The sequence below is a fragment of the Propithecus coquereli genome, unplaced genomic scaffold, assembly GCF_000956105.1.
Source record: "Propithecus coquereli isolate 6110/MARCELLA unplaced genomic scaffold, Pcoq_1.0 Scaffold277, whole genome shotgun sequence".
Taxonomy (NCBI): Eukaryota; Metazoa; Chordata; class Mammalia; order Primates; family Indriidae; genus Propithecus; species Propithecus coquereli.
The window spans coordinates 2,335,267-2,361,862 of NW_012148363.1; the positions used below are offsets into that span (position 1 = coordinate 2,335,267).

Consider the following 26,596-nt stretch of genomic DNA (forward strand, 5'->3'; position numbering starts at 1 on the left):
TTAAGAAAGTATATCTTTATTTACATTAAAAATACTATAGACAAAGTATGCACAATAAAACTATATGATTTCATTGATTAAATTTCCTAAAGTCAAGATTGTAGAAATAATTAAAAACTTTCTTTCTATAATAATTATGGATGTATGTTACTTTTACAGTAAGAAAATTTAAGGAAATTAGATCTAAGTTTAGATGCCTTAATTACAGATGCTTGGTTATTACATAAGAGAGAGTATTTTAGAAAAGGTAAATGCCATTGTCCATTGACATTCCAAAATTGTGCTTCCTAAACTATCAGGTAGGAAAATGCATGTTTGCCAAGAGCAGCAAGAGTGTTGTTTGCCATAGACGGCAAAGCAATCAATGGAAGATTGCTGAGCTACTTCAGAGCTGTGTCAGTCTTCAATATAATGTGTTAAAACTAGTTCATTCATATGAACTTTTTCTTTTGATCTTCTTAAAAATAAAGTAAACACAGACCTTTGGATAAAGTTAGAATTACAGTCTAATACTAATCTCTGTCAAAAAGTTCAATTTTTGGCTTTTATGATCAATTTTTAGCATTTTACAGTTTGCCTTTAATATTTCACATAGATGATCAAAAAATAATTTATCAAATGGTTATTTTTTTCTCAAAAGGGGAAATGTTTGGGAAAAGAATGATTAAAGCAAAACACAAGACTGCCATTACTTTGTAAAGGAGTTTATAGGTCCACTCAGATGGGCAAATAGAGAAAGAGTGAAAAGAAGAAACAAAGTATATGTCTTAGTTTTCAGATTGATTTTTTTGCTAACAATGACCCACATAGGAAATCTTGACTTGTTTCTCATATGGAAAGTTAAACTCAATTTTTAAAAAATAGTTACTATTGGCATGTGTGACTTCCAGATTACGAGTAACAGTTACAACTCCGATTTGCAAGATTTAAGCTTGCTAGAAATATTTGGAGAGGTGTATAAATTAATGTAAATATTGAGAATAAATTTATTTTCAGTAACACTCAAAAATGATCAGTCATAGGTTATACTTTATTATGTTTCAGCTGTGAGGTGCTGTATTTCATGAATTTTATTCCAATAACAGTCCTCCTTCAGGATACTCTAGGACTTCAAATTCCACTTGGGGGCTAAGACTACCTTCATTTCACCCTTTTACAAATTCAAATATGAAGAAATCATTGTAACTGACTTAAAACCAATAGGGAAAAAGAGTATAAAGAAAGTACACTAATAAAAAGGGGATTTTCCTTTAATCATTTTCTTATGAAGAACTGCAACGGCAGGATGAAAGTGGTTATACCCCTAGCATGGCACAGGACTAAGGAAATATATGGACAACAATTTTTTTTCCAAGAAATAAAAGCTCATCACCATGTAGTATGGATGCCAAGTGCATTTGAGCACTGCGTAATGCAAAGGTGCTTAATGGTCCCCAGAGAAGGTGCATCACCCTTCTGTGACAGTGCTCATTTGCATACACATGGTTAGCCCCAGCAGGAGGTGTGCATTCAGGGGTCTCCCAGAGCAGAAATAGAGACATTCTCAGGGAAAAGCAGTTCTTCATAAACTTTATAACCTCATTCTAAACTCCAGGTGTCAGTTTACAGCTTTCCAGATTGACATCTTAAATCAAGAAAATGTCACACGTGTACAGTAACGGGCCTAATTTTTTTCTGTAAATTGCTGCCTGTGGTTTTCCAAAACATAGTAAATTGCTGGCAATTGACAATGTGTCTCCCTGCATGGCTAACTTCACTTCTGCATGGTTAACAAATCAGTCTTCAATTATTCATGCCCATCACCCAATGTCTAGGCTCTTCTGATGGTCATTGATTTCAGGGACCAGTAGCCTGGCTGCCTTTTATACTCAACTGACATTCATACCATGCTCTCGGCATGCAAGATTAATAGTATGCAGGAAATAATAACTACACCCCTTGCCTCAGTATTTCACTTAACGATGAGCACAGCTCACAATCCGTGTTTCTGATGTTCTGTGCTGCCCTGAAGCAGCAGAGAGTGTTTTCTCAGATTAATACTTAAAATACCTTAACGCCCCTAATATTTCAAATACACAGAGAAAGTATTTTCTTCATTAATTCTATAATAACAGGACAAGAATAAATGATGAATTATATCTGCAAATTAAAACATCAGATGGCCCATTTAGAAATGATGCCGTCAAACTCTCGCACATTGTTCTGGAAACAGGGTCAAATAAACTCCCCAGACAGCTCAACCAAATTGAATTTCTGTAGCTAAAATAAGTGTGGGGATATAGTGCTTGTTCTGAATGGACTTCTTACTTTAACACCATTTTTCTTTCAACAGCATGCTTTCTTAAGGGGATTTTGCAGAAAGCGTATTTACCCTTTCTTGAAATACTTTTTGGATCAGTACTGACTCTAAGCTAAATAGTGCAGTTGTGTAGTCAAAGAGTCTTATAGTTGAGGAACACATTTGTCTATTTATACTCAGGAAAATTAACTCCAGATAACTTCCAAAGGGCCCCTAGTAGATTGGCATATTTTCCTAACTATGCCTGAACAAGTATTTCCAGGCCACTGATGGTCATGGTCTGTAACTTCATAGCTCTCTTGTTAAAAGCATGTTTCTACAAGTTCACCTCCCGAGGGTTATAGCCTTAGTCCTGATCCATGCAATCTCACGGAGTTCTCTCTTCAATCTATGCTCATCAAAAGAGAGTCTGAGAAAAAAGCGTGGGATGGAGATGGATGGAAACACAAATGCATTACAAGAATTTTAAAAAGTGGCAACTCAAGGCACTTTTCTCACTGATGGTAGGTCAATCACAGTATCTTCGTGAGGGTCAGTGTGTTACTTGCGATGCTACTCCTTACTGACTGTACACAATCCTAATCCCCTCTTTCTTACGAAGATTGTGCTCCCTGCTCTAAAATATCAGCCTTCTTTTTCCTCCCATTGTCATAATACTGCATTTTATTGTTATTACTCATTTAATGTCTGTCTTTCCTATTAGAATCATCCCTCAGTATCTATGGGACATTGGTTCCAGGGCCCCTGCAGACACCAAAATCCTAGGCCGCTCAAATCCCTGATACGAAATAGCACAGCATTTGCATTTAACCTATGCACATCCTCCCATGTACTTTAAATCATCTCTAGATTACTTAAAATACCTTATAAAATGTAAATACTATGTAAATAGTTGTACTATATTTTTAAATTCAGATTATTTTTATTATTATATTGCTATTTTTAATTGTTTTTTTATTTTCAAATATTTTTGGTTTGCAGTTGGTTGAGTCTGTGGATATGGAACCTACGGATTGGCAGGCCAGCTGTATACTGAACATTTTATGAGGGCAGCCACTGGATATAGCCCTAGTTCCTGGTATCAAACCAAGTAAATACGAAGTAAAATTGACTGTAGAATTATATATGATTAGTTAGGCATTATTTTCAGCTGTATATTTCAAACCCCCAAACAATGGCTTAAACACATTTTCTATTGTAAAAAAATCTGGTCATGGGCATCTCTGGGCTGGTCTAAAAGCTCCTTGGAGTTACTAGAGTCCAAGGCTCATTTTTTCATTTGACTCAACTATTCTCATGCATGGTTAACATCCTCAAAGTCACCTCATGGACCAGATGGCTGCCCCTGCTGTGGGAGCAGAATAAAGCCCTCAAAGATGTCCAGGTTCTAATCCTCAGAATCTGTGAATATGTGACCTTACATCAGCAGTCCCCAACCTTTTTGGCACCAGGGACCGTTTCATGGAAGACAACTTGGGGGCGCAGGTGTGTGTGTGGAGGCGGAGCTCAGACGGTGATGTGAGTGACAGGGAGCTGCTGTAGATGCAGATGAAGCTTTGCTCACTAGCCTGCTGCTCACCTCCTGCTGCACCCCTGCCCCGTTCCTAAGTTTCATGGAAGACAATTTTTCCACAGATTGGGGAAAAGGGGTATGTGTGGAGGCAGAGCTCAGGTGGTGATGGGAGAGATGGGGAGCGGCTGTAGATACGGATGAAGCTTCACTCACTCACCCACTGCTCGCCTCCTGTTGTGCCCCCAACTTCCTAAGTTTCATGGAAGACAATTTTTCCATGGCAGTGGAGGTGGGGGAGAGAGCAGGGGTGGTGGTGGTGGCAGTGGAACTCTGCAGCCTGGTCCCTAACAGGCCATGGACCAGTGCCGATTCCATGGCCTGGGGTTGGGGACCGCAGCCTTACATGGCAAAGTGGACTTTGTGGATATGATTAAATGAAGGACTTTGATGTGGGAAAATTAGCCTGGGCTATCCAGGTGAGCCCAATCTAATCACATGAGCAGAGAAACTTTTCCAGCTGAAGGAAACCAGAGAGATGGCAGCATGAGAAAGCCGTGCGTGGCCCACCCTCGCTGGCTTTGGTGATGGAGGAAGGCATTCACAAGCCATGCATGAGAGCAGTCTCTAGAAGGTGGAGAAGGCCAGGAGACAGATTCTTCTCCAGAGCTTCCAGAAAGGAATGCAGCCAGGCCGACAGCTCAATTTTAGCCCACTGAGACCTAGAGCAAGACTTTTGACCTACAGAAGAAATGTAAGATAACAAATTTGTGTTTTTTGAAGTCATCAAGTTTGGGCCTGCTTCTAATTCATTAGCTTTTAAGCAGCTTTTCCAGAAGTTCCTCTCAGTCCTCCCGAATGTGTCTCAGTGGCCAAAACTCACGTAGAGAACCATGTCTACTGATACAGAGGCAAAAAATTATAGCTTTTGAGTCTTGCCACCTCAGATAAAAACAGGATTTTCCTAGACTTTTAACCAGAAAAAGGGAATATAACCAGAAACTTCCACCACTATTTGTTAATTAATGAATAATTAGGTGGATGTAGTTGAACATCTAGAAAATTAGGAAATGATATGATTTTTATAGAAACCTGTATTTCCCATTTGTAAATTAACATGGATATTCTTCCTTTTTATTTTGAGTTTACTAAATTTCATTCATATTTTGTCCTTCCCCATCTAATTTTAATTTTAGAAATGTATGCTTTTAAAGTTTCTATACTTTTAAGAAATTAAGAACCACCGATATTTGGATTTCATAAATAAGTTCTCAGACTTTGAGTCCAAGTGGCTTCTACAAGAATAATGTAGAATTAGAATTACTTTTTTAATCCCTTAATTTGGTTTTTTTCAGTCTCCTTTGTTATTTGGTTGTGAGATATTCCATCTGTCCTCTGTAGCAGGATGAAAGTTCCCAGATAAAAGCCATCCTTTCATGAAGCATAGACAGCTAGATGCTTCAACGTGTGGATTTAACACGTAAGCGCACCGACAAGTTACTACCTGCACAACTGGACATTGAATTGTTCCTGTACTACTGTTATTCCTGAGTCAGAAAACAGGCAAAAGTGAATCAATGCTGAGGCTTCCAAAGGGCAGAGGAGATGAGCTCATTTGTGATTATCGGACACCCTGGTGATTTTTGTGTCCTTTCTTTTTAACTTCTGTTCCCCTGTTGCCTCCATTCAGTGGCCTGTACTGGGACCAGCTAGTTCTGCCTCACTCTCCGGGCATTGTTGACTCTAGGCACTTTCACTCTATCCTCCCTCCTCTCTGCTAGTCCTCAGATAGGACCCAAAGGGCTGGACTCTCTCATGTTTCCTGACCCTTCCCTGGGCAGGATTCCAGCCAGCCCTGCTAGTAGGCAGACATTGACTTGTTAGGAGCTTCCTACCAAAGGCATCTCATGACAAGGAATTGTCAATTGTCATTCTGTTAGCACCTCCCTGCATTGAGAGAGAATGAAAGTGATCTCTTTTCCCACCTCTCGTTTTTGACACTAATCTTCTGGCCACTTTTCACATATTTCTCCATATATCTGGTTTGAGCTTCTCATCATGCTGCACGCCTTGCCTTCTTAAACTTACCCTTTTTGAGGCAGGGATCCAGAGCTCTTGTGCTAAGGCAGCTTGTGGGAAACATCAGGCTTCCGGTGGCTGCCACAACCAGACAAACCACAGATCAGATGCACAGATACTTTTAGAGGCATCTGTGTTCAAGACACTAACCTAATTCCGCTGAAGCCTCAGACCTGTAATTCCTCATGACATCATAGCACAGTGGCTCAGAAAGAAACTTTCTCTGTGCAAAAAGAACATTTTAGATAAGATTATTGCTATCTGTGATATTCCCCCCAACAAGTTACATAGGAAAATTTGACACAAAACATTTAAATGACTTATGTTTTGCCTCTGTAATAGAAACAGTGTTGGGTAATTGTTATCTTAGACTCCTTTGTTCCTGCAGGGCCCTTCGGCTTACTGTTCATCAATCATAATCTGACTGTGTGCTGCAATTTTATTTTATAAGACTACCCAGTGATACATGATACTATTCTGGTTTTAAAAAGTAAATAAATGCAACTAAACATGTGTATCAGGCTCTCTGTTATAATCTTGTGAACCATTGCAAATGTCACCTGAAATTCTTCATCACCAGGACTGTCCTCTCAAGTGACATGTCACAAAAAAGAAATTGTGTATTCAAAGCAAACTAATTAACATCACAACAGGGAAATTAAAAATTGTAATGGCATTTACTCATGTTCTATTTATTCTACACATTGTTCTTCTAAAATGATCTTATGTCCAATTGACTGCATCAAAAATGCTGCAGTAGTATATTTAAATTGTCTTTAAAAAACACAGCAAAGCGTTTGAATATAAGCTATGAAGGTGTGATTTCTCTGCAGCACCAAAATTGTCTTGATAATAATGTTTACATGCAAATTCAGCAGTCATGGTCTACTCAGAATGGCCTAATGTTATGTAGCCAGTGGCTTAACAAACTGTCATGTATTAGAATAATTACAGATTAATTAAAAATAAATATTGGCTTATTGAAGTTAGTGGGAGAATTTGTTATCTTTGGAGATTCATCAGCAGAGGCCACTAGCAGTCGCTGGAACAGACCAAGGCCAGCAAGAGCTCAGGATCCCTGGCAACCTCCAGCATCGGCTCACGGTTGGCCATGGACGACCACTGCTTCCCGTCTCCTCGCCCATAGTGGAGTCTGGACCAGGGAAAGAGAACTCTGTGAAGGCCTCCAGCATAGTCAGCTTTGGTGAGGGGAAGGGAACAGATTTGAATCCGACTAAGTTTTCCTGACTAATGTTACAGAATTTGTACACAGCGCATTAAAGCATGGAAAGAGGATTTGGGACAGAGATTTGGAAAACAGTTTATTCAAAGAGATAAAACTATTTCATGATTACAATTCAATAAGTCAAGATAATAAACCAAAAACACAGGTAAAATGTTTATCCTTCTTTAAAAAAATTTTCTTTGGCCTATTTTCGTAAGAATATAAATGATAAAATACAAATAACAGAGACAACATATTTCTGGGTAATTATTCAATTATATTGGCAGAGGCCTTGTTAATACAGTGATTCTAATCATATAACAAGAAATACAGCTACTGTTGGTTGAATGATATATCCATCTGCTTTTGTGAAAAACCTATTTGAATCCCTTCAGAAAAGCATAAGACTACAACACAAATTTCTGATTAAAAACTCCTAATACCACCCAGGTTGCAGCAATTACGTAGTAGACTAGATCTTGGTTTCTGTACATCACCGGATTACAATGTAGCCTCAAATTGGCTTTTTATTATTTTTTTTTAATTTTTTAATTTTTAATTATTATGGGTACGTAATTGTTGTATATCTTTATAGGGTACATGTGATGTTTGATACAGGCATACAATGTGTTAAATTGGCTTTTTAGAGTAAAGATTTTCAAAGTGTTTATATTTGATGAGATTTATGAAAAATATAAGACTAAATTTAAACTTGCTTATAATTTTCTTTATTGTGAAAAAGCTACAGGAGGAATCAATTATCTTTCTATAGAATTGAGATTTAGTGTCTTGAAAGACACTGAGGATTTGACTTTAAGAAGTTATGTTTGCCAAAAGAAAAGGTATAGTTTAAATCTTTGGAGTAAGACATGCATAACTATATTTACATTGCCTTGCCATTTTCTAAAGAATACAGTTGTTTCACTTTGGAAAAATGCAGAAACCAAACATAAAAATAAACATTTGTAGGTCTTTTAGGTCTCATTTAGCTTTGATGCCTGGAAGCATATTGCAATGTTTCTTCCTTTATAGATCCTTCATATCTGGGCAGAAACCCACAGCCATCCCTCCACAGCCATCCCTCCACAGCCAATGTTAAGACAAAAATATTCTTTAAGAAAAGCAGGATACATATATACTAATGTAATAGTCCAGAATCTAAAATATTTTGTTGCTCTAGTTAATTGAGTATATGTATATTTTCAATGTGTTCATTGATAGAGATATTCCATTTACTTTATGATATAGTAAACAGTATGTCATTTTTATAGTTTTAGAAGCAGGCATAGTTTTGCTGGGTTTTTGGGATGATAATTTCTGAATATTTTCCAGATATATTATTCTTGAATATAGATATTTTGTACTCTATCTCCAGCCCTCCATAAATATCACATTTCAAGATTTCTTTCAAAAAGTACCAGATAGGAAGATATCATCAAAAGGAAAAGATAAATATAACTCTGAAACTCATTACTGGATTCAGAAAGTTATATTTGTTTAAATAAAAAAGGAAATATGCTATATATCCTTGATTTAGTTTGAAACTGCCATCAGAAAAAGAACTCTATGAGTCACAAAAATATTTAGAATGCTAATTTAGAAACAAAAGCAACGGATAGACTGTAAGCAGCTGAAGGGAGTGAGAGTTCTGTTTCCTATGCAATTGTTCACATGCCAAACTCTGAACTGACTGTCTAAAATTATCCTACTTGAAAGTGCTTTCCCAAAGCCCAAGTTGATACAAGAATCTAACCTTGAAGGAAAATGAATCTTGGTCAAGAAGAAGACTTTTCCTAGTAAGTTCAAAGAAACAATTCACCACTGTTAGATAATAAGAATGAGCCTTGAAAAGAAGAATCATCTCATTGAAGCTGGCTGGCTGCTGAGGTCAATGATTCCACTGAAGATTTAAGAAGAGGACCCTCATGAATAATGGTGTCAATTTAAGTCTAAAAGGGACAATAAAGTGCTATTATTGCCTCTTGGGGAAATGGTCTCCATTTCTTTAAGAATCAAAATACCCAAAAACTGGAAAAAGTGCAGTTGTTAAAACATGACATAGCGAAACAAATGAAGATGTGTTTTTCTTTGGTGTAGAAGGTGATGTACTAGAATGGGAAAGAGGTAGCTTTGGAATCGTCAATATCCACCATCTCCATTTACTGCCATTTACTGTGTATGCACCTTGAGCAAGTAAGCCTCTCCTAGCTAAAGTTTCTAATATATAAAATAAAGATAATAATATCTACCTTAGAGCTAAGGATGAAATGGAAGGTACCTGTACAGTATAGGAAATCAGTAAGAGTTCGTCCATCCCCCTCCCCTGCTCCCTGCTTGTAAGTCTTTAGAAGGCTCCTACTCAAAGCTCATGATTAATATGTCTTCATAGAATGTCTTTACATTCGTTTTTATGTGTAAGTTATACTCATGCACAGTCATACACATTCAGAATTCTATGAAAATGTGATACATTGAAAATTCTCTAAGGTCACTAATCTATAAGTTCCACACTTTTCAAGAAAAGTCAATTAGAAGAAATATTAGCCTGAGGTTTCTACAATTTGGAGTAATCAAAAAGATCCCATTAAGATATCAGTTCAATTCCTTTGGAATAAAAATAGTACAACTTGAGTTCTCAGCATAACTTCTTTTTCAGTATCTTTAAACATAGCAAATAAGATGGGTTTTCATATTTACATTCTGAATGTATTCCTAGGGAGGAAAAATTATTTCCAGTCTCGTTAACTTCCAAAGAAGCAGCAATAACTTATTAATCGTGCCCTTGGTGATCTTAAAGTGTGGCATGAAAAACAGCCTTAGAGACTTCCAAAGATGCTTAAAGTACTCCTAGAGGGAGCAGTAAGGACACTAGGAGAATCTGGCCGCAGATGTATATCCAAAAGCTATTTACATGTTGAAGGAAAGGATTTAATTAATAGTGTTACAGCTGTGAAGTTAATATGCAGATCTGAGGTCCTATCACAAGGGACTGCTTCATATTTTTTAAACAAGTCACTTAGTCCTACAATTTTTCCCTTTTATAGCTCTTGCATAGTAATAAATATGTATCCCAGAGGTTTTCAAGATAAGGATCCTGATGTCTGTTAATTCCTTCAATAATTATAAAGATGATGATGTTGATGGCAATCATGAGGGCTCCCATTTTCTAACACCTCACAGTATGCCAAGATCCTTTCTAAGCCCGGTATAGGCATTATCTTATTTCATTATTTCAACAACCCAATAAGGTTGGTGCTATGGTTTTCCTCATTTTGCAGAACAGGAAACTGAGGCTCTAGGAGATTACATAAGTACAGACACCTTCAGTTACCCATTTACTGTCATTCCTCACCCCACCATGCATGCACACATTCCTTAAAAACAATGCATCCATCTCCTTCAAGTGCCGGAAGATGTGGAGAGAACCAGGACACTCAGGACCGCACCGACACACCTGGTGCTGGGCTGGCTAGTGGATGAGATAAGAGCCAAGGGAAAATCTGGAGGCTGTGATCAAGAACCCTGTAATTGGCCAGAAGTATGAATGTTCGTGCCCATGACAATGTACACTCTTAGTTAATAAGAATGGTTAAGCAATCCTCTGTGATAGCCGTTGTCTCCCTTTCATGAGACTTCTCCAATTTCTTTTACTGAAATTAGCTTTTTCCCAGTTTATGGAATCAGTAAGACCTCTAATCTTGAACCCTGTCCTCCCCTAGTGAAGGGGCAGGTGGTGGATCCAGCTGGGATAATTATACAGTCTCTCTATCACACCCCAGTAATTTAAATCGTGAGCAGATGGTCAACAGCTGAATCCTCTTTCCATCTAAGCAGTGGCTCTCTGACAAGACTGTCAACTCCTGGGCTCTGGGGCCCTTCTATCTCCCGGCTGTTCCCAGACCTAGTCTCCAGCCTCCTGGCTCTGAAGCCCCTGTTATCCTCCTAACGCAGTCCCTTCCACATGAATTAGCTAGAGATGGCTTCTGTCAAATGACACCCAGGAATCCTGGCACAGCCTATGATGACTAGTTCATAAGGAATCTGATGTTTGAACTTTGTTTTAGTTCACATCCTGTGTGATTGATTCTGCTATTCAAAACTTTCTTCCCAAATTCTCTAATACAAATTCTTCTCAATCTTTTCTAAATTAATTAAAAGTTAAATATAATGAATAAAAACAAAACTAAAGTGAGATATACACATATACATGTATGTATTTGAAACAGATTTGTTCTAAACATCATCTAAAGAAACAAATGTATTAGGTCAAATCAGAGAGAGTTGGGAAGACTGGATTGCTAATAGATAATTTTTATTATAAAGTGTATACAAACTAATATAATTAATACTGCTCTAAAAATGATAATATTCTAGAAATAGACCCTATAGAAATTAATTTTATCATAAAAAAGGCATCACAAATCATTGAGAAGTCTACTAAATAAATATTGTTTTCACCATTGGTCAGCTATTGGTAAAAGTATCTGTTTAGATCATCACCTTGTACAGTACAGCAAAATCATGCTCCAGAAAGATTGAAGACCAAAAACTTTAAGCTACTAAAACACAATATACAAAAAGACAAAGTCCATTAACAAAAACTGTGTGTGGGGGGGTGGGAGGTGGGGAGTGGGGGTAGAGCTGGATTACTGTGCCTAATGGGAGAGACTCAATTTTTAAGAAATCCCAATTAAAACAAAAAAATAAGATTTTTTTCACTGTGAAAATAGCCAAAAAATAGGGAAAGGGATTAATATGTGTAATGACATTCTAGATACTCATATTTTGTAGCTAATAGAACACCTTTTAGAGAAGAAATTGAGAAAAATGTACCAGAAGCCTTAACATTTCATTAGGAAAGAGCAGGAAAAAAACTATGTCCACTTGATGTAATATTTTGCAAAAATTAAAAGTATTAACCAGACTTTAGTAACAACATGGGAATGTCTTTCATTAAGCCCAATTTTTAAAAAAGTCCATATGAAAATTTCCTCTACAGTATCATCTCAATGATATTAAAAAAAATACAGAAAAGAAAAACCACAGAGACACAACAGAATGAGAATAAAGTTGAACCAAAATATTAATTGCAGTGGTCTTTGAATGGTGGAAGCAAAAGGGATGTTTCTTCTTGTCTATCTAGCTTCTGTCACTATTTTATGTAACTTTTATATTTTTACATGTAATGAGATAAAAAAACTTTTACCAAATAATCCTTAACTCTGGCCAAAAGAGAAAAGAAAGAAGAATGTCAAGTCATTGTTGCTTTCCAATAGAAGAAATTATTTGAGGATTAATAATCACCACCACTTTAAAGTGTACTAAAATGTAATGGGGAACCAAAAGAAACCATCTTTAAATATAACCTGACTATAGATGCTTCTGCCATCTGAGGGAGTGACACTTCTCATCTGCAGGGCAGCAGGCTCATTTTTAAGGAACACATTTGGATGAGCCTTTGCAGATAAGAAAAGTGAGTATTCTTGGGAATAGACTGGATTGGTGAAGACAAGATGAAGGCAGAGCTGATTTGATTTGCCATATACAGGAGCAGGAATTTTGATCTTAGCAAGCAGCCTGGGAGAGAAGAGGAGAGAAGATCAAGTGGTGATAAATAAGTCACCATGCGGAGGCTCTCTTGGCAGAATGGCTAATGAGAAATTTCCTGAGGAGATGGCCAAGGATTCCTAGGACATTGATGTCTATTTAATTCTTGTCTATAATGTGATATCAGGATTATGTTAGCTCTTAAAGTTTGAAAGTATTCCCTCTATTTTCTGTGAGAGTTTGGGTAAGATTAGCACAATTTATTTCTTTTATGTTTGATAGATTCATCATTGAAATCATCTGGGCTTGAAGTTTTTCTTTGTAGGAAAGTTTTTAATTGTATATTTATGGCTATCTATATTTTCTGTTTCTGTTTGTGTTAGTTATTCTGTCCAGAAATTTGTTTATTTCATTTATCAAACTTATTGAAATAAAGTTGTTTAAGGTTTTTTCTATTAGCCTTTTTTTGTCTTTTTAAAATTTGTGCAAATTTATGGAGTACATGAGAAATTTTGTTACAGGTATATAATGCGTAGTGATCAAATCGGGTTATATAGGGTGTCCATCACTTGAGTATAATACGTTTTTGTTAAGTGTAGTCATCCTACTCTGCTTTCAAACATTTAATTCATTCCTTCTATCTTGCTGTATGTTTGTACCCTTTATCCTACTTCTCTTCATCCTCCTCCTCCCCCCAACTCACTTTTCCCATTCCCTTTTGTCTATTTTTCCACTCCCTATCCTCATGTGTTCAAATTTTTAGCTTCTGTGTATAAGTGAGAATATGTGATACTTATATTTTTTGCCTGGCTTATTTCGCTTAAGCTAAGGACCTCCAGTTTCATCTATGTTGCTGTAAATGATATGATTTCATTCTTTTTTATAGCTGAATAGTATTCCATTGTGTATATATATCACATTTTCCTTATCCATTCTTCCATTGATGGGTACTTAGGTTGATTCCATATCTTTGCTATTGTGAATAATGCTTCAGTAAACATTCAAATGTAGGTATCCCTTTGATAAATTGATTACTTTTCCTTTGGGTAGACACCCATTAGTGGGATTCCTGGATTGAATAGTAATTCTCCTTTAATTTTTTGGGGAAATCTCTATACTGTTTTTTTAGTGGCTGTACTAGTTTATATTACCACCAACAGTGTAGAAGAGTTCCCTTTTCTCCACACCCTCACCAACATCTGTTATTTTTGTCTTTTTAATAATAGCCATTCTGACTGGGATCAGATGATATCTCATTGTGGTTTTAAGTTTTATTTTCTTGATGATTAGGGATGTTGAGCATTTTTTCATATACCTGTTGACCATTTGTATGTCCTCTTTTGAGAAATGTCTATGCATGTCCTTGGCCTACTTTTTAATGGGATTATTTGTGTTTTTCTAGTTGAGTTGTTTGAGTTCTTTGTATATTCTGGATATCAGTTCCCTCTCATATGAGTAGCTTGCAAATATTTTCTAGCATTCAACAGATTGCCTCTTCACTCTGGATTATTTCTTTTGCTGTGCAGAAGTGTTGTTGGAGTATGTTTTTTAATTGCTATCTATTTGTATAATTTCCAAGTTTCCTCTTGGTATTGATATCTAGCCTAATTCCATTATGGTCTGAGGAGATACCTGACAGGATTTTTGATTTTTTATAATTTGTCGAGATTTGTTTAATGGCATAGCATATGGTCTATCCTGGAGAATGTTCTATGTGCTGATGAAAAGAAGGTATATTCTGCAGTCGTTGGATAGAATGTTCTGTAAATGTCTGTTAGTTATATTTGGACTAAAGTCCAGTTTAAATTCATTATTTCTTTGTTGCCTTTCTGTCTAGATGATCTGTCTAATGCTGACAGAGGGTTGTTGAAGTCCCTTACGTTTATTGTATTGTAGTATAACTCTCTCTTTAGATGTAGTAATATTTGCTTTATAAATCTGAGTGCTTCAGTGTCAGGTGTATATATATTTAAAATTTTTATATCCTCTTGCTAGATTGATCCCTTTATCATTATATAATGACTTTCTTTGTCTTTTCTTTACTGTTCTTGACTTAAAGTTTGTTTTATCTGATATAGGTACAGATACTCCTGCTCCTTTTTGTTTTCCATTTGTGTGGAATATCTTTTTCATTACATTCACTCTATATGTGTCTTTACTAGTAAGGTGAGTTTCTTGTAAGCAGCATATATTTGGATCATTTTAAAAATCCCTTTGGCCATTTTATATCTCTTAAGTGGAGAATTTAATACATTCATGTTTAAGGTTAATATTCATATGTGAGGCTTTGTTCCTGTCATATTGTTAATTATTTTCTGGTTGTTTCCTATATTCTTTGTTCCTTTCTTTTTCTCTTATTGTTTGTCATCATGGTTTGGTGGATTTCCAAGTAGTACCATTTGAGTCATTTCTCTTCTTCCTTTGTGTGATTCCTTTACCAGGGAGTTTTACACTTTTGTGTGTTTTCATGATGGTAAATATCATCATTTTGTTTCCAGATTTAGAACTCCCTTTAGTATTTCTTGTAGGGCCAATCCAGTGGTAATGAATTCCCTCAGCATTTGCTTGTCTGGGAAAGACTATTTCTTTGATTTATGAAGGATCATACTGTTGCATATAGTATTCTTGGCTGTTTTTTTTTTTTTTTCTTTTCTTTTAGCATGTTGAATATATCATCCCATTCTCTGCTGGCCTTTAAGGTTTCTTCTGAAGTGTCTGCCGTTAGTCTGATGGGGTTTCCTTTATAGGTGACTAAATGTTTTTCTTTTGCTCTTATTAGGATTCACTCTCTAAGAATTTTTTGCCTTGTATTTGCCTGGATATCATAGAGCCTCCTTATATGAATGTCTAAATTTCCTGTTATACTTGGGAAGTTTTCATCTATTATTTTGTTAAATAGGTTTTTCTAATCCTTTCTTTGTTTTTTCACCCTCAAGGATACCAATGAATCATAAATTCAATTGCTTTATGGTGTCCCGAACACCATAAAGGCTTTACTTATTCTTTTTTCTTTATTTTTGCTTGACTGGATTAATTCAAAAGACCTGTCATCAAGTTCTGAGATGCTGTCTTCTGCCTGCTCTAGTCTATTGTTGAAGATTTCAAGTGTATTTTGTATTTCCTTCAATGAATTCTTCGGTTCCATAATTTCTATTTGGTTCTTCTAAAAAAATCTCTCTCTATAAATTTCTCATTCATATCCTGAATTTTTTTCTTGATTTCTCTGTACTGCTTTTTAGAATTCTTGTGTATATTACTGAACTTCTTTAAAATCAATATTTTGAATTCTTTATCTGGGATTTCAAAAATTCTTTTTGATTAATACCTATTGCTGGAGAAATATTGTGTTTCTTTGAAGGTGTCATGTTTCCTTGCTTTTTCACATTTCCCACATCCTTACCTTGATATCTGTGCATCTAGTGTCACAGTTGCTTCTTCCTATCTTTAAATTTACTTTTGTAGAGGAGGAATTTTTCCTGAAGATGCATCTATGATGTTGGTTGGGTAGAATACTTTGGTTCTGATTCTGGGTGCATGCAGTAGTGCAGTCTCACTATGATTTCTTGGGCTATAAATAGCATTAGTGGTATCTGTGACTTATTAGAGGAGACTATGAAGTTGTGCTGGGGACTGGAATTCCAGATAGGCCAGTCTTCATGTCCCAGTGGTGAGAGTGGTGGGCTGAGCATGTGTATCTTTGTGACCCAGGGCAGTGTATACTGGCACCTGTGTTGGCAGTTACCCATGGCTGAATCTTTGGCCTCCAATGGCTTGCTTGGATGCTGGTTGTGGCAGTGGTGGACCAGGTGGGTGGGCATGTTCTTAGGCCTCTGGGAAGCTGGTGTGGTATGGACAATGCCAATAACCATGGTAGAATGGATCTCTGGGTCCTGAGCATTGTGTGTTGGTTTTGGCTTCAATGGCCAGTCTCCAGGCCCATAAGTGTTGCTGGCAAGTATGTGCCAGCTGAGGTGGAAGGGGCTAGGAAATTTAGGCTCAATTTCAGGTCCCTGGGGAGTAGTGCTGAGGTACCCAAGGTGGTGGATTGTGTTGGGCAATCCCAAGAACCCTGGACTATGTGCTCTGTCTTTAGGGGGTGGGGTGAGGCCAGTCAGGCTGGGTGGGCTGTGTTCAGACTCTCCAATGGTGAGAGCAGACACTAACCATGGTGGGTGATGTGGGGTGATTCTCAGGCCTTAGATGGAGTGCTTGAGTGAGAGGCAGTCGCACTTACACTGAGACCCCACCAATGGAGAGGCTGGGTCATATTTGGTGGCCACTGCCTGGGCCAGTTGGTGGAGCATGCATGTTCCCTTCAAGCCCCAGTCCTGGCAGGGCTTTCCCCATATGCCCTGGCTGTAGGAGCCCCCACCTAGCTCATAGCTGAGTCCCGGTGGCAACTTGTGGCCTGCTCATGTCCTATCTCAAATCCTGGCAGTTCTCCCTTCCTGCACCAGCCACTACTGCCCATTCCTTGCTCACTTCCTATTCCTAGATACAGAATCACTGCCAGTTACTCCCAGGCCTCAGCAGTGACAGCCAGAGTTTCTGTAATGCCCCAGGACAGCATGCAATCTGCCAGAGGCTAGGTTTGAAAATGGCACCTTGCTGTAGCTGCTAAGGTCTCAGAAAGGTTGTGGGCCCCAGTGTTGGCTCCCTTCCTGGAATAGTTCCATTCATATTATCCTAGCAGCTCCCTTTGTTAGTTTTAGGGGTTGGGAAGTCAAGAGGGTTCTTCCTGAGGCTAGGATTGTGTGATTTGACAGTGGGGCCACTGGAAGGCTCTCCCTCACTCTTTGCCTGCATTGGAAAGTCACTCTGGGCTCCCAGTCCTTTTCAGCCACAGAGGCTGCTTCTCTTTCTTATCCCCTGCTTTTGGTGTCCCTCTGCTGTCACTTCTCTGTTGCATTCCAGAATTCTCTCTTGGGTGATGTAGTTGAAGTGTGACTGTCTATGCATTGTTCTGTCTCTTCTAAGTGGAGAAGGCAGGCATGAAATGCTTCTAGTCAGCCACCTTGAGCCTCCTTCCCCTCTGTTAGTCTTTTAATTTCTGTAGGATCTGTAGTTATATCTCTTCTTTCTTTACTGATATTATTTGTATTGTTTCTTTTTTTATTCTTGAACAATCTTACTATGAGCTTGTCAGTTTATTAATCTTTTCAAAGAGCCAACTGTGGTATCTCATTTCTGGCCTCAGTACATTTTTTTACACTCTTCTTTCTATTTCTTAAAATGGAAGGTTATGTATCACTGATTTTTAACTTTTTTTCTAATATACATTTAAAGCTATATTTTTCCTCTAAATACTGCTTTGCATTAATCCAAAAATATGAATTTTCTGTGTTTTCTTCATTACATACTTTGAAATAGTTTAAAATTTTCTTTTAAATTTCTTTTTTGATTTGTGGATTCTTTTAAAGTATGTGCCTTAAATTCCAAACACTTGTAATTTTTCTAGATATCTTACAACAAATTTGAAATTACTGTGGAGTCTCTGTATTATTCAGTTATTAGGCATTTATTGAGATGTTTTTATGGCCCAGAATACAATTTTGGTCATTGTTCCATATGTGCTGGAGTTAAAAATGTATTTTGTAGTTTTCGGTGTAATGTCCTATACAAGTTGGTTGACAGTATTGTTCAAATATTTGATTTCTCCTGAATTGTGTCTACTTTTTCTATCAATAGCCAAGAAAGGAGTGTTGAACTCTCCACCTGTGTTTGTGGATTTGTCAATTTCTTCCTTTAGTATTGTCAATTTTTGCTTCATGTGTTCTAAAATTCTGTTATTTGGTATAGTTTAGAATTATTATGTCTTTTTGATACATTGACCCCATTATCATTATACAGCATTTCTCTTTATCTCTCTTCATACTCCTTGGCTTGAAGCCTACTTTTTTTTTCTTGATATTAATATGACCACAAAGAGTTGTCTTTTGATTGAGATTTGCATAGCATATATTTTTCTTCTTTTTAACTTCAATGTATGTATGTATTTATATTTAAAGTCTATTTCATATAAATAACATTGAGTACTTTTTTAAAGTCCAGTGTTCTAATCCCTGTCTTTAATTGAAGTGTTTAGTCTATTTACATTTCATGTAATTATCGATATGATTGGATTTTAATGCACCATATTATTATTTGTTTTTTTTTTGTGTACTATCTGTTTTGGTTTGTTACTGTTTGCTTTTGTTGTTTATATTATTTTCATTTGTTTATTTATTTAATTAATTTTACTGGTTACTCTGTGGCAGTGATTCTCAAACTTTCCGGCCTCAGTACATTTTTCATACTCTTAAAAATTAATTAGGATCCCAAACAGCTTTTGCTTATGTAAATTATATCTATCAATATTTATCTTACTAGAAATTAAAACAACCTTTTAAAATATAAACAGCTGTAGCCCTCCTGCCTGTAGGATTGCTCACTACTTTCAGGTGAACCGAGGCTGTTTTCACTCCAGGTATGCAAACTGTTAGCAAATGGGCTCCATGGAGTACAAATCGACCATTTATAGGCCATGTCTGTCATTGGAATAACACCCAAATTCATAGAGATGTTGTAGAAATTACTCTGAATCCAGCTTTTAGAGAAAGATTAACTATTCCAGAATCTAAGTTTTGTGCAAAAATCAAGGTACAGGGAGACTTCTATTAATCTCTCTGAATGAGTAAGTCTAAGAAATGCCTGTATGAATGAGTAGGAGATGGCAGAGCTCTGTAAGGTTAGTATACAAACCAGCACACCTGGACAAGGAATTGACACCTGGAAGGGTGGCAGAGGTATTTGTGTTTGTCAAGGGTCCTTATCTCTGCTCTATTTTTCAGAATAGATTTTCTACAGACTGAAATTGAGGCTGTTTTGTGGCTAATCAGGAAGATGTTACCATTCTTTGAGGTAGTAAATAGAGAGACCAACAGAAAATCTTTAGGATGTGTCTTTTGAAGTTATCTATCTTTTTAATAGCCTAGAATACTTGATTGACTGCTTAATGCCATTTGAATGGGTAATAAAAGGAGTAACCAGGACTACTATGTCCATTTTTTTAACCTTGAACCCAAATAAATGAGAAAAAAACACTTTGACATGCACATCGATATTAGAAAAGCAGTTACAAAAAGCAGTTCACAAGAATAACCTTGAGCAGTGGTGGGAAATCAGACTTGTAAGGAACAAATAACTGCTGGTATTTATTTATTTTTTATTGCTTCACAGGGTTCTGGTGAAGCTTACCTGAGTTACCACATATGATGTACATAAACAATGCTAAGCACCCAATAAACATGACTATTATCATTACTGGCAAAGCTGGTTCTATTATTATATTTCACAGAGACTCATGGGCCCATGGTTACCAAGCGCTAAAGACAACATTTAAACTAAAGATTTATGATTCAAAATTCAGGCTTCTATTAACACACCACGATGCTAATTCCATAAGATAAGTTTCCTGTGGTCTAATTTATTCCAAATCAGTTCATATAGAAAAAATAAAAGATAATTTACACGTAGTGAAATATAAGATATGCTTGAACATGACCATTCAAATCACAAGATATAAAATACTGTAGATTGAAAATGTTGTGCTTAACTTATTCATAGTTTTTTATTTGTAAAATTTATACTTTAAAATCACTTATTTCATAATCTGCATTTAGAGAAGATAACTGGGTATCATTTAAGTACTTTTTTCTGTCTTAGAAATTAGTAGTGAAATTTGATCAATAGCACAATTATTTAAGATAGATGTTAGTACATATGCATGGAACTCAGTATTGAAAATGTCATTTCTGGTTCCCAAATACATTTGCCAATGTAAGAAAGTGATGACAAGTTTAATTGTGGTTGTTATAGTGTAGAAAACAAGAGTATTCACTTCTGGAGATTCTGAAAAAAAAAAAGAATCCTTCAGGGATTTTTGCTGCTTGGCTGAATTAAATATGCTTCGTTACCACATGGACTTCAATAGAACCAAACAATTCTAAAAGTATCCATGCTAGTCAAGACGGATTTTTTTTTTAATATCTAAACCAAAAATACATTACTTAGAAAATTGGAGATTGTCATAAAACAATAGAATAAGTTATTGATAATAATAATATCAACCGTAATTGATAATGAGAAGTCTAAAAAAATGACAGCTTTCTTATGTTGTTTGTAATTATACTGTTAAGTTTCTTAACTACAGCAAAAATTGTGCTGGTTTACAAGAAAACTGTTTAAGAAACACAACTAGAAACTTAACGCATGTTACTCATAAATTTGGGTGGTGAGAACTTTTTGCAGGAGTTGTAATAAAATCATGTGCCCCGCTGGCAGTTGTAGACAGAGAAATAACATGGCTATCACGCTGCGTTAAGACAACTGTTTCTGTGCGATCAGGATTTGAAAATAGGAATCACTACACTGACACATTTACTTGTTAGTAAATGTGTGCTCCACTTAACATGTTTTCACTCTTTGTCAAATTTTTTTTTTCACAGCTAATATTCCAACAAATATAGTAACTTGCCATTTCTGTTTGTAAATTAACATCTTAGTCCATTCCTGTTCCTACTTTAAACACAAGCATGTTCAAAACCATTTCTCACTTAATATTTGGGGTCATGGTCACTGTGACATTATGTTTTTTTAAAATGGACACAAGGATACACTGGAAGCCGAGTCTTACTTTGGCATAACAAACTAAATCATACGGCAATCGCTTTGAAGTTCCTTTATAGTAACACGCTCCCGAGATCATTCTTTTCTGAAAGGCACCCGAACTCTTTCATGACTTGTATTTCATTACTCTATTTATATATATAAATATAACAATAGCATATAGTCACAATACTTATTTACAAATGCACTGATTTCAAAAAAATTTACTTTAAAAGCATGATAAACTCACCTTAGAGAGCCCACCTACTTCCAAATAAAAGCAGATAATGAACACATTCCAGGTGACCCAGAGGGCAGTCCATACTGTATACTAGACAAAAAGGGGAAGGGAGAGAGAGAAGAAACATGTGAAGATGAAAGGCAGGTATACTAAATAAATCAATAATAAAAATGTCAATAAGTCTGTCTTCTGGAAAAAACAGAAAATGCTCAGAAAACAGTTCTCCCCTAAGATCTCTAGAAATTAAAAATCCAATAGTTTCTACTGCTTTCAGGAGACACCAATAAAGCTAGATTTACTTTTAAAGTGCTTTGCTGGCTTGCAAGTACAAGTTAAATCCAAGTGCTGTTTGGATTTCTGTTTTCTGAGTATTATCTTTTCTAGGGAACACAAATATGCAAATTTTCTTTAAGCTATCTATGTATCATTTTTAAGTTATTATATAAAACTGTCAAATTTTTAGGAATATTTGTCAAAATCCAGCTTGAATGAAGAGCATATTTGAAAATAAATGTGTGGAGTAAAACACACTTTCATCTGTTGGATTATTTTATTAAGAGTATCGTGAGTGCCTCTAATACAATCACACAATAAAATTATAATCATGTAACATATTTTTAAAACCCACATAAATTAATAAACCAAATTAAGAAGAAGCAAATGAACAATAGATTTCCATAATGGAAAAATACCTTCCAATCACATCCAATAAACTCTAAACCTGCCAGTCTTACTGATTAACTGGTTTTATTAATATATTATGTATTAGGGAATACCTTCCCCTAGAGCATTAGTCAATATTAATTAAGGTAGCCCTAAATTGAGACTCATCAATGGAGAGCATGTCAGGGCTCATCTCACTCAGCCACTTTCATATGCAGACAAAGAAACTGAGGCCCAGAGAACTGACATGCAGAACAGCTTGGATGACTGATGATAGTACTCACCGTAGCACACAATTAACACATTGAATACAATGGTTTGGTCCATTCATTTTATTGTATCACAAAATCTATGAATTCTTAATTTCTTAAATGGGCATACCAATTAAATTATTGCTTTCTATCAGTGATTACAATTGTTGCATAGTGTCTTTAAATTAAAATAAATAATGAAATCATTTCCTTAGCTTTTTCTATGCTGTGTCAAATATAGAATTATGAATTTTAGACTCTGTATAAAATAGCCATGTTCTTATTAAAAATGTTATCAGAAGCTTTTAATTATTTGTAAAATTCAATTGACATTTTATGTCGTTCTGCCATTTATGAATTTTTAAGGTTTTTCACAATAATCTCATGTAGTTGTATAGTCCTATTATTGGTAACATTTGATGTCCCATTGTATATCATTTTTTTTTGAGAGGGGGTTTTGGTTTTTGTGTTTTTTAAAGAACAATACAATGATAATAATAAGTTAAAGCTCCAAAATCACTGGAAATTTAGTTGGAAAATATGTTAAAATGTTAACACAAGTAAAAACATATAATGAGGTTTTGGTATTTGCAGATATTGCTGATGTTGCAAATCTTCAGTTCATAAAGTCTCCTGGCGTGAGTGGACTTAGTTTTTAAAATGTGCCAAATATATTGAAACACACTTTTCTGAACCATAAAATGTTCCCACGAATATTGAAAATAGTTAACCTACATTCTTAATGTATACTTTTTGCAAATCATGATAACCACAACAAATTCTGAAGCTCTTGCTAATAAGATGGCACCTTGTGTCTGATAATTTACATTCTAAAAAATAAATCTAACTATAATCATTTTGGAGTAGGGGAGCAACGTTGACCTAAGTCATGAAAAAAAAGTGACAAAGGTTATCAAAAAACTAAAATAAGAAAATTAACTAAATTAATTACAAAGTCATATGATAGGACTTAATTATTAGAACTCAATCCCAAACCTACAAATATTCTTTTGGTCAATTGATTCATAGTTATAAGAATGCACAATAAAACAAATCAATTTAAAAATCACAGCAAAAATTTAGTCACTGAATTATATTCAGGATCTCTCACACATGGTACTATTGATGCTACTTCTGAAGTTTCAAAGATAAAATTACCAGGCTAAGTATAGTAAACTCCAACTGTCAATTCCTACCTTTTAAACAGTAACAGGGGTTAATATTCTTGTGCTTTCAGTGTTCCTGGTACTGTACTAAATGCTTTGTATAGATCATGTCACTGAGTCATCACTCTAAAACTGAGGTGGAGAGGTAATCATTTAATCACCTATTTAGTGTCAGAGTTGGGATTTGAAATCTGACAGTTTGACTCTAGAGCTGCGTGCTTAAGTATTACATGATAGGATATTTTTTAAAATATCTTAGGAAAAGGACTATAGATTAATTGCAAGTTAATCCTTCACCAATTTAGCAATTTGTCAAATGACCAATTCACCAAATTACCCAATTAACAAAAATTATTTTATGGACATATGTTCTATAACTTGCAATGTTTTAGAAATGACAGTATCTTTTGTGTTTTTCAATTAATATGACATTCATGATATGAACATCATCAATCATTTGTTTGTTTTAGCAATATTGTAGAGTTTCTAATGCAAACATATTAGAAGTTTCTTCTAATAAATTTGTACTTGTTGAGAACAAAGAATTTTTGTATTATTGAATTTGGGATTGTTAGGAGTTGTAAACTATATACCTGGATGTGCACTTGAGACAGCAGTCTGATCATAAACATCAAGGAAAAGAGATACCTAGTGTTACAAATATGTCTACAGGAATTTAACAAGGAAGGGTTAGGACAACCGATGGCCTAAGAGACTAGTTATCCTCCCTGCCTTATTTTTGAAGTGTGTTATTTTATTTATAATTCAAAAATTTATAAGCAAAAATTTAAAAAAGAGATAAGACTCTCTATTCTTAACAAATACCCTTTAGTTGTTACGGAGCATGCCTACATGCTCACATATCCAGATAAATTAGATATATTTGCAGTAAAGAAGACAATTTCTCAATGTAAGGAAGAAAAATCACTGTGCATAATCTCTCTCTCTCTGTCTCCCACTTTGCTTATTTTTAGTGTGTATATTTTAAATCCTAATTTGTATAGACAAGGCCTGTAAGGATGAAAAAAGAATTTCTATGTGTTCTCTGTGGCTTCCTAAATATTTCCTAGTTTTACAAGGATATTTCAGCAGTTTTTAATTGAAATGAACTTTGGAAGTCTTCCAGTCTATTTCTTCCTCATTGAGCAGTTAGTCTATAATATGAATTATTTTTACTTTCTGAGCTTGCCTATTTTCCACCTAGGAGAAAGGCCATTCATTCATTCATTCTTTCAGATTTGAATCAATCTGTTAGAATGTTGTGCACAATATACTAGACTTATAATAAAAAAATAGGGTAAGTAAACAGGATAAATAAGCTCACTCATTGTTGTAGCATTTTCTGGAGTTTAGTATTCTTGTCCAGAAGAATTTTAAGAGCAACCTACGATCCCTACATTTTAATGGCAAGAAAAGCAGAGTGAAGGGGGAAAAAAAGACACCAACTGATCAATCATTTGTCAAACGCTTACTCTGTGTTAAGCCATGGTAAGCAAGTCACATGCATTATATAATTCTTAAAAATGATCTATGGCTTAGGTTTTTCCAAATGAGATAACTGTGGCATAAAGAAAGCAAATAAATGTCCCAAGACTTCACAGCTAATAATTGGTGGAGAGGGATTTAAATCTGGTACCAAATGAATCAAAACCTAACAGTCTTAACTTCATGTTGAGCACCAGCTCAGAGACGAGATTTATGATGACATAGTAGGGAAATGTTCCTATATAAAAATTCAAATTTAAACAAGTTTTTGTTTTTTGCACACAAGCATTTGCATAGAAGTCCAAATAACTAAATTGTAGACCTAGCATATTTACTTGGCATTTTTTTTTATTTTTAAAGGCAGTTTTGAGTTAATTTTAATTCTAAAGTTAATCTTATTTCAAAAAATGTTAAATAAATCTGTTAATTATTTGCCTTCAAATTAATTTACATCTGTTTGATTAAATGAACAGCCATGAAATAATAAAGATTTAAATCATCCTGGGACAGAATCTTACTTTAGAATTCATAAGTAAATTTTAAAATATTTAAACTAGGAGTAAATAGACAGGAAACAAATGATTCTGCAACAATACTTTATAATTGTTAAATATGATTTCACAGCTTCATATTTTCTATAGCCAAAGAAGTACAAAAGGTACATTTGAACCCTAAGACAGAACTTGGTATCCCCTAATATATATATTCTACCTTGTACCTTAGCTAAAATAAATTGTAATCAGTAAAGGAACACCATATGGCAAAGTTGCTTTTGTATTCCAAAAATAAATACAGAGATAGTAAATTGTACCCTATCAGTGGTGACCGTACCTGGAGGGGAATTATTGCTCTTTCATTCTGTGATTTGATTGAATTCTTCTGATACTCTGTGCTGAGAGCCCTCCTCAATTACAGTGGCAGAAGCCCACAACATTACATTTCTTAGAAAGAAGTCTTGAGGAGTAAGTTAGCTAATGGCAGGAACAGGTAGCTCAGCATATATTATTTTATCATGTCATTCCTAAACTGAGTTCAGACTGAGATAAGTGAGGCAGTAAGGCCATTTTCTCTTGCTGAGCTGTAGTGGACATGTTCTGAAATAAGAAATCATTGTCCAGTCCATCTTGTAAAATAATTTTATCCAGTAACATTTAATTGAATTATTGTTTTTTTCAATCAAGTATTCTCCAATGGTCTGTACATATAGGGATAGATCCAGAACATAGCAATTGGTAGCATACTCCTGCATTCCAGGAGTACACAGTTTGTTCAATGGGGTGACACAGGAAGGGAAGCAATAAAGACAATGGGGAAGGGTGTTTGGGTAGAAGTTACCAGGATCCATGGCAGCAGAAAGGAGGAGGCATTGCCCCCAGCATGGGGTGGCCAGGTAAGGCTTTTATTTTTTTTATTATATTTTTTTAAAAATTTTTAAAATTTCAAAATATGGATTCCTACCTTTTAAACAGTAACAGGGGTTAATA

General features: G+C 35.5%; 1 protein-coding gene across 1 annotated transcript in view; it reads right to left on the reverse strand.

The window, feature by feature from the left end:
• NKAIN3 (Na+/K+ transporting ATPase interacting 3) overlaps positions 1 to 26,596 on the reverse strand; it is a 360,954-nt gene that overhangs the window by 319,459 nt on the left and 14,899 nt on the right. The window contains exon 3 of the mRNA XM_012647907.1: positions 21,557 to 21,637. Coding sequence (XP_012503361.1) covers positions 21,557 to 21,637 — 81 coding nt within the window. The remainder of the gene's footprint in view (positions 1 to 21,556; positions 21,638 to 26,596) is intronic.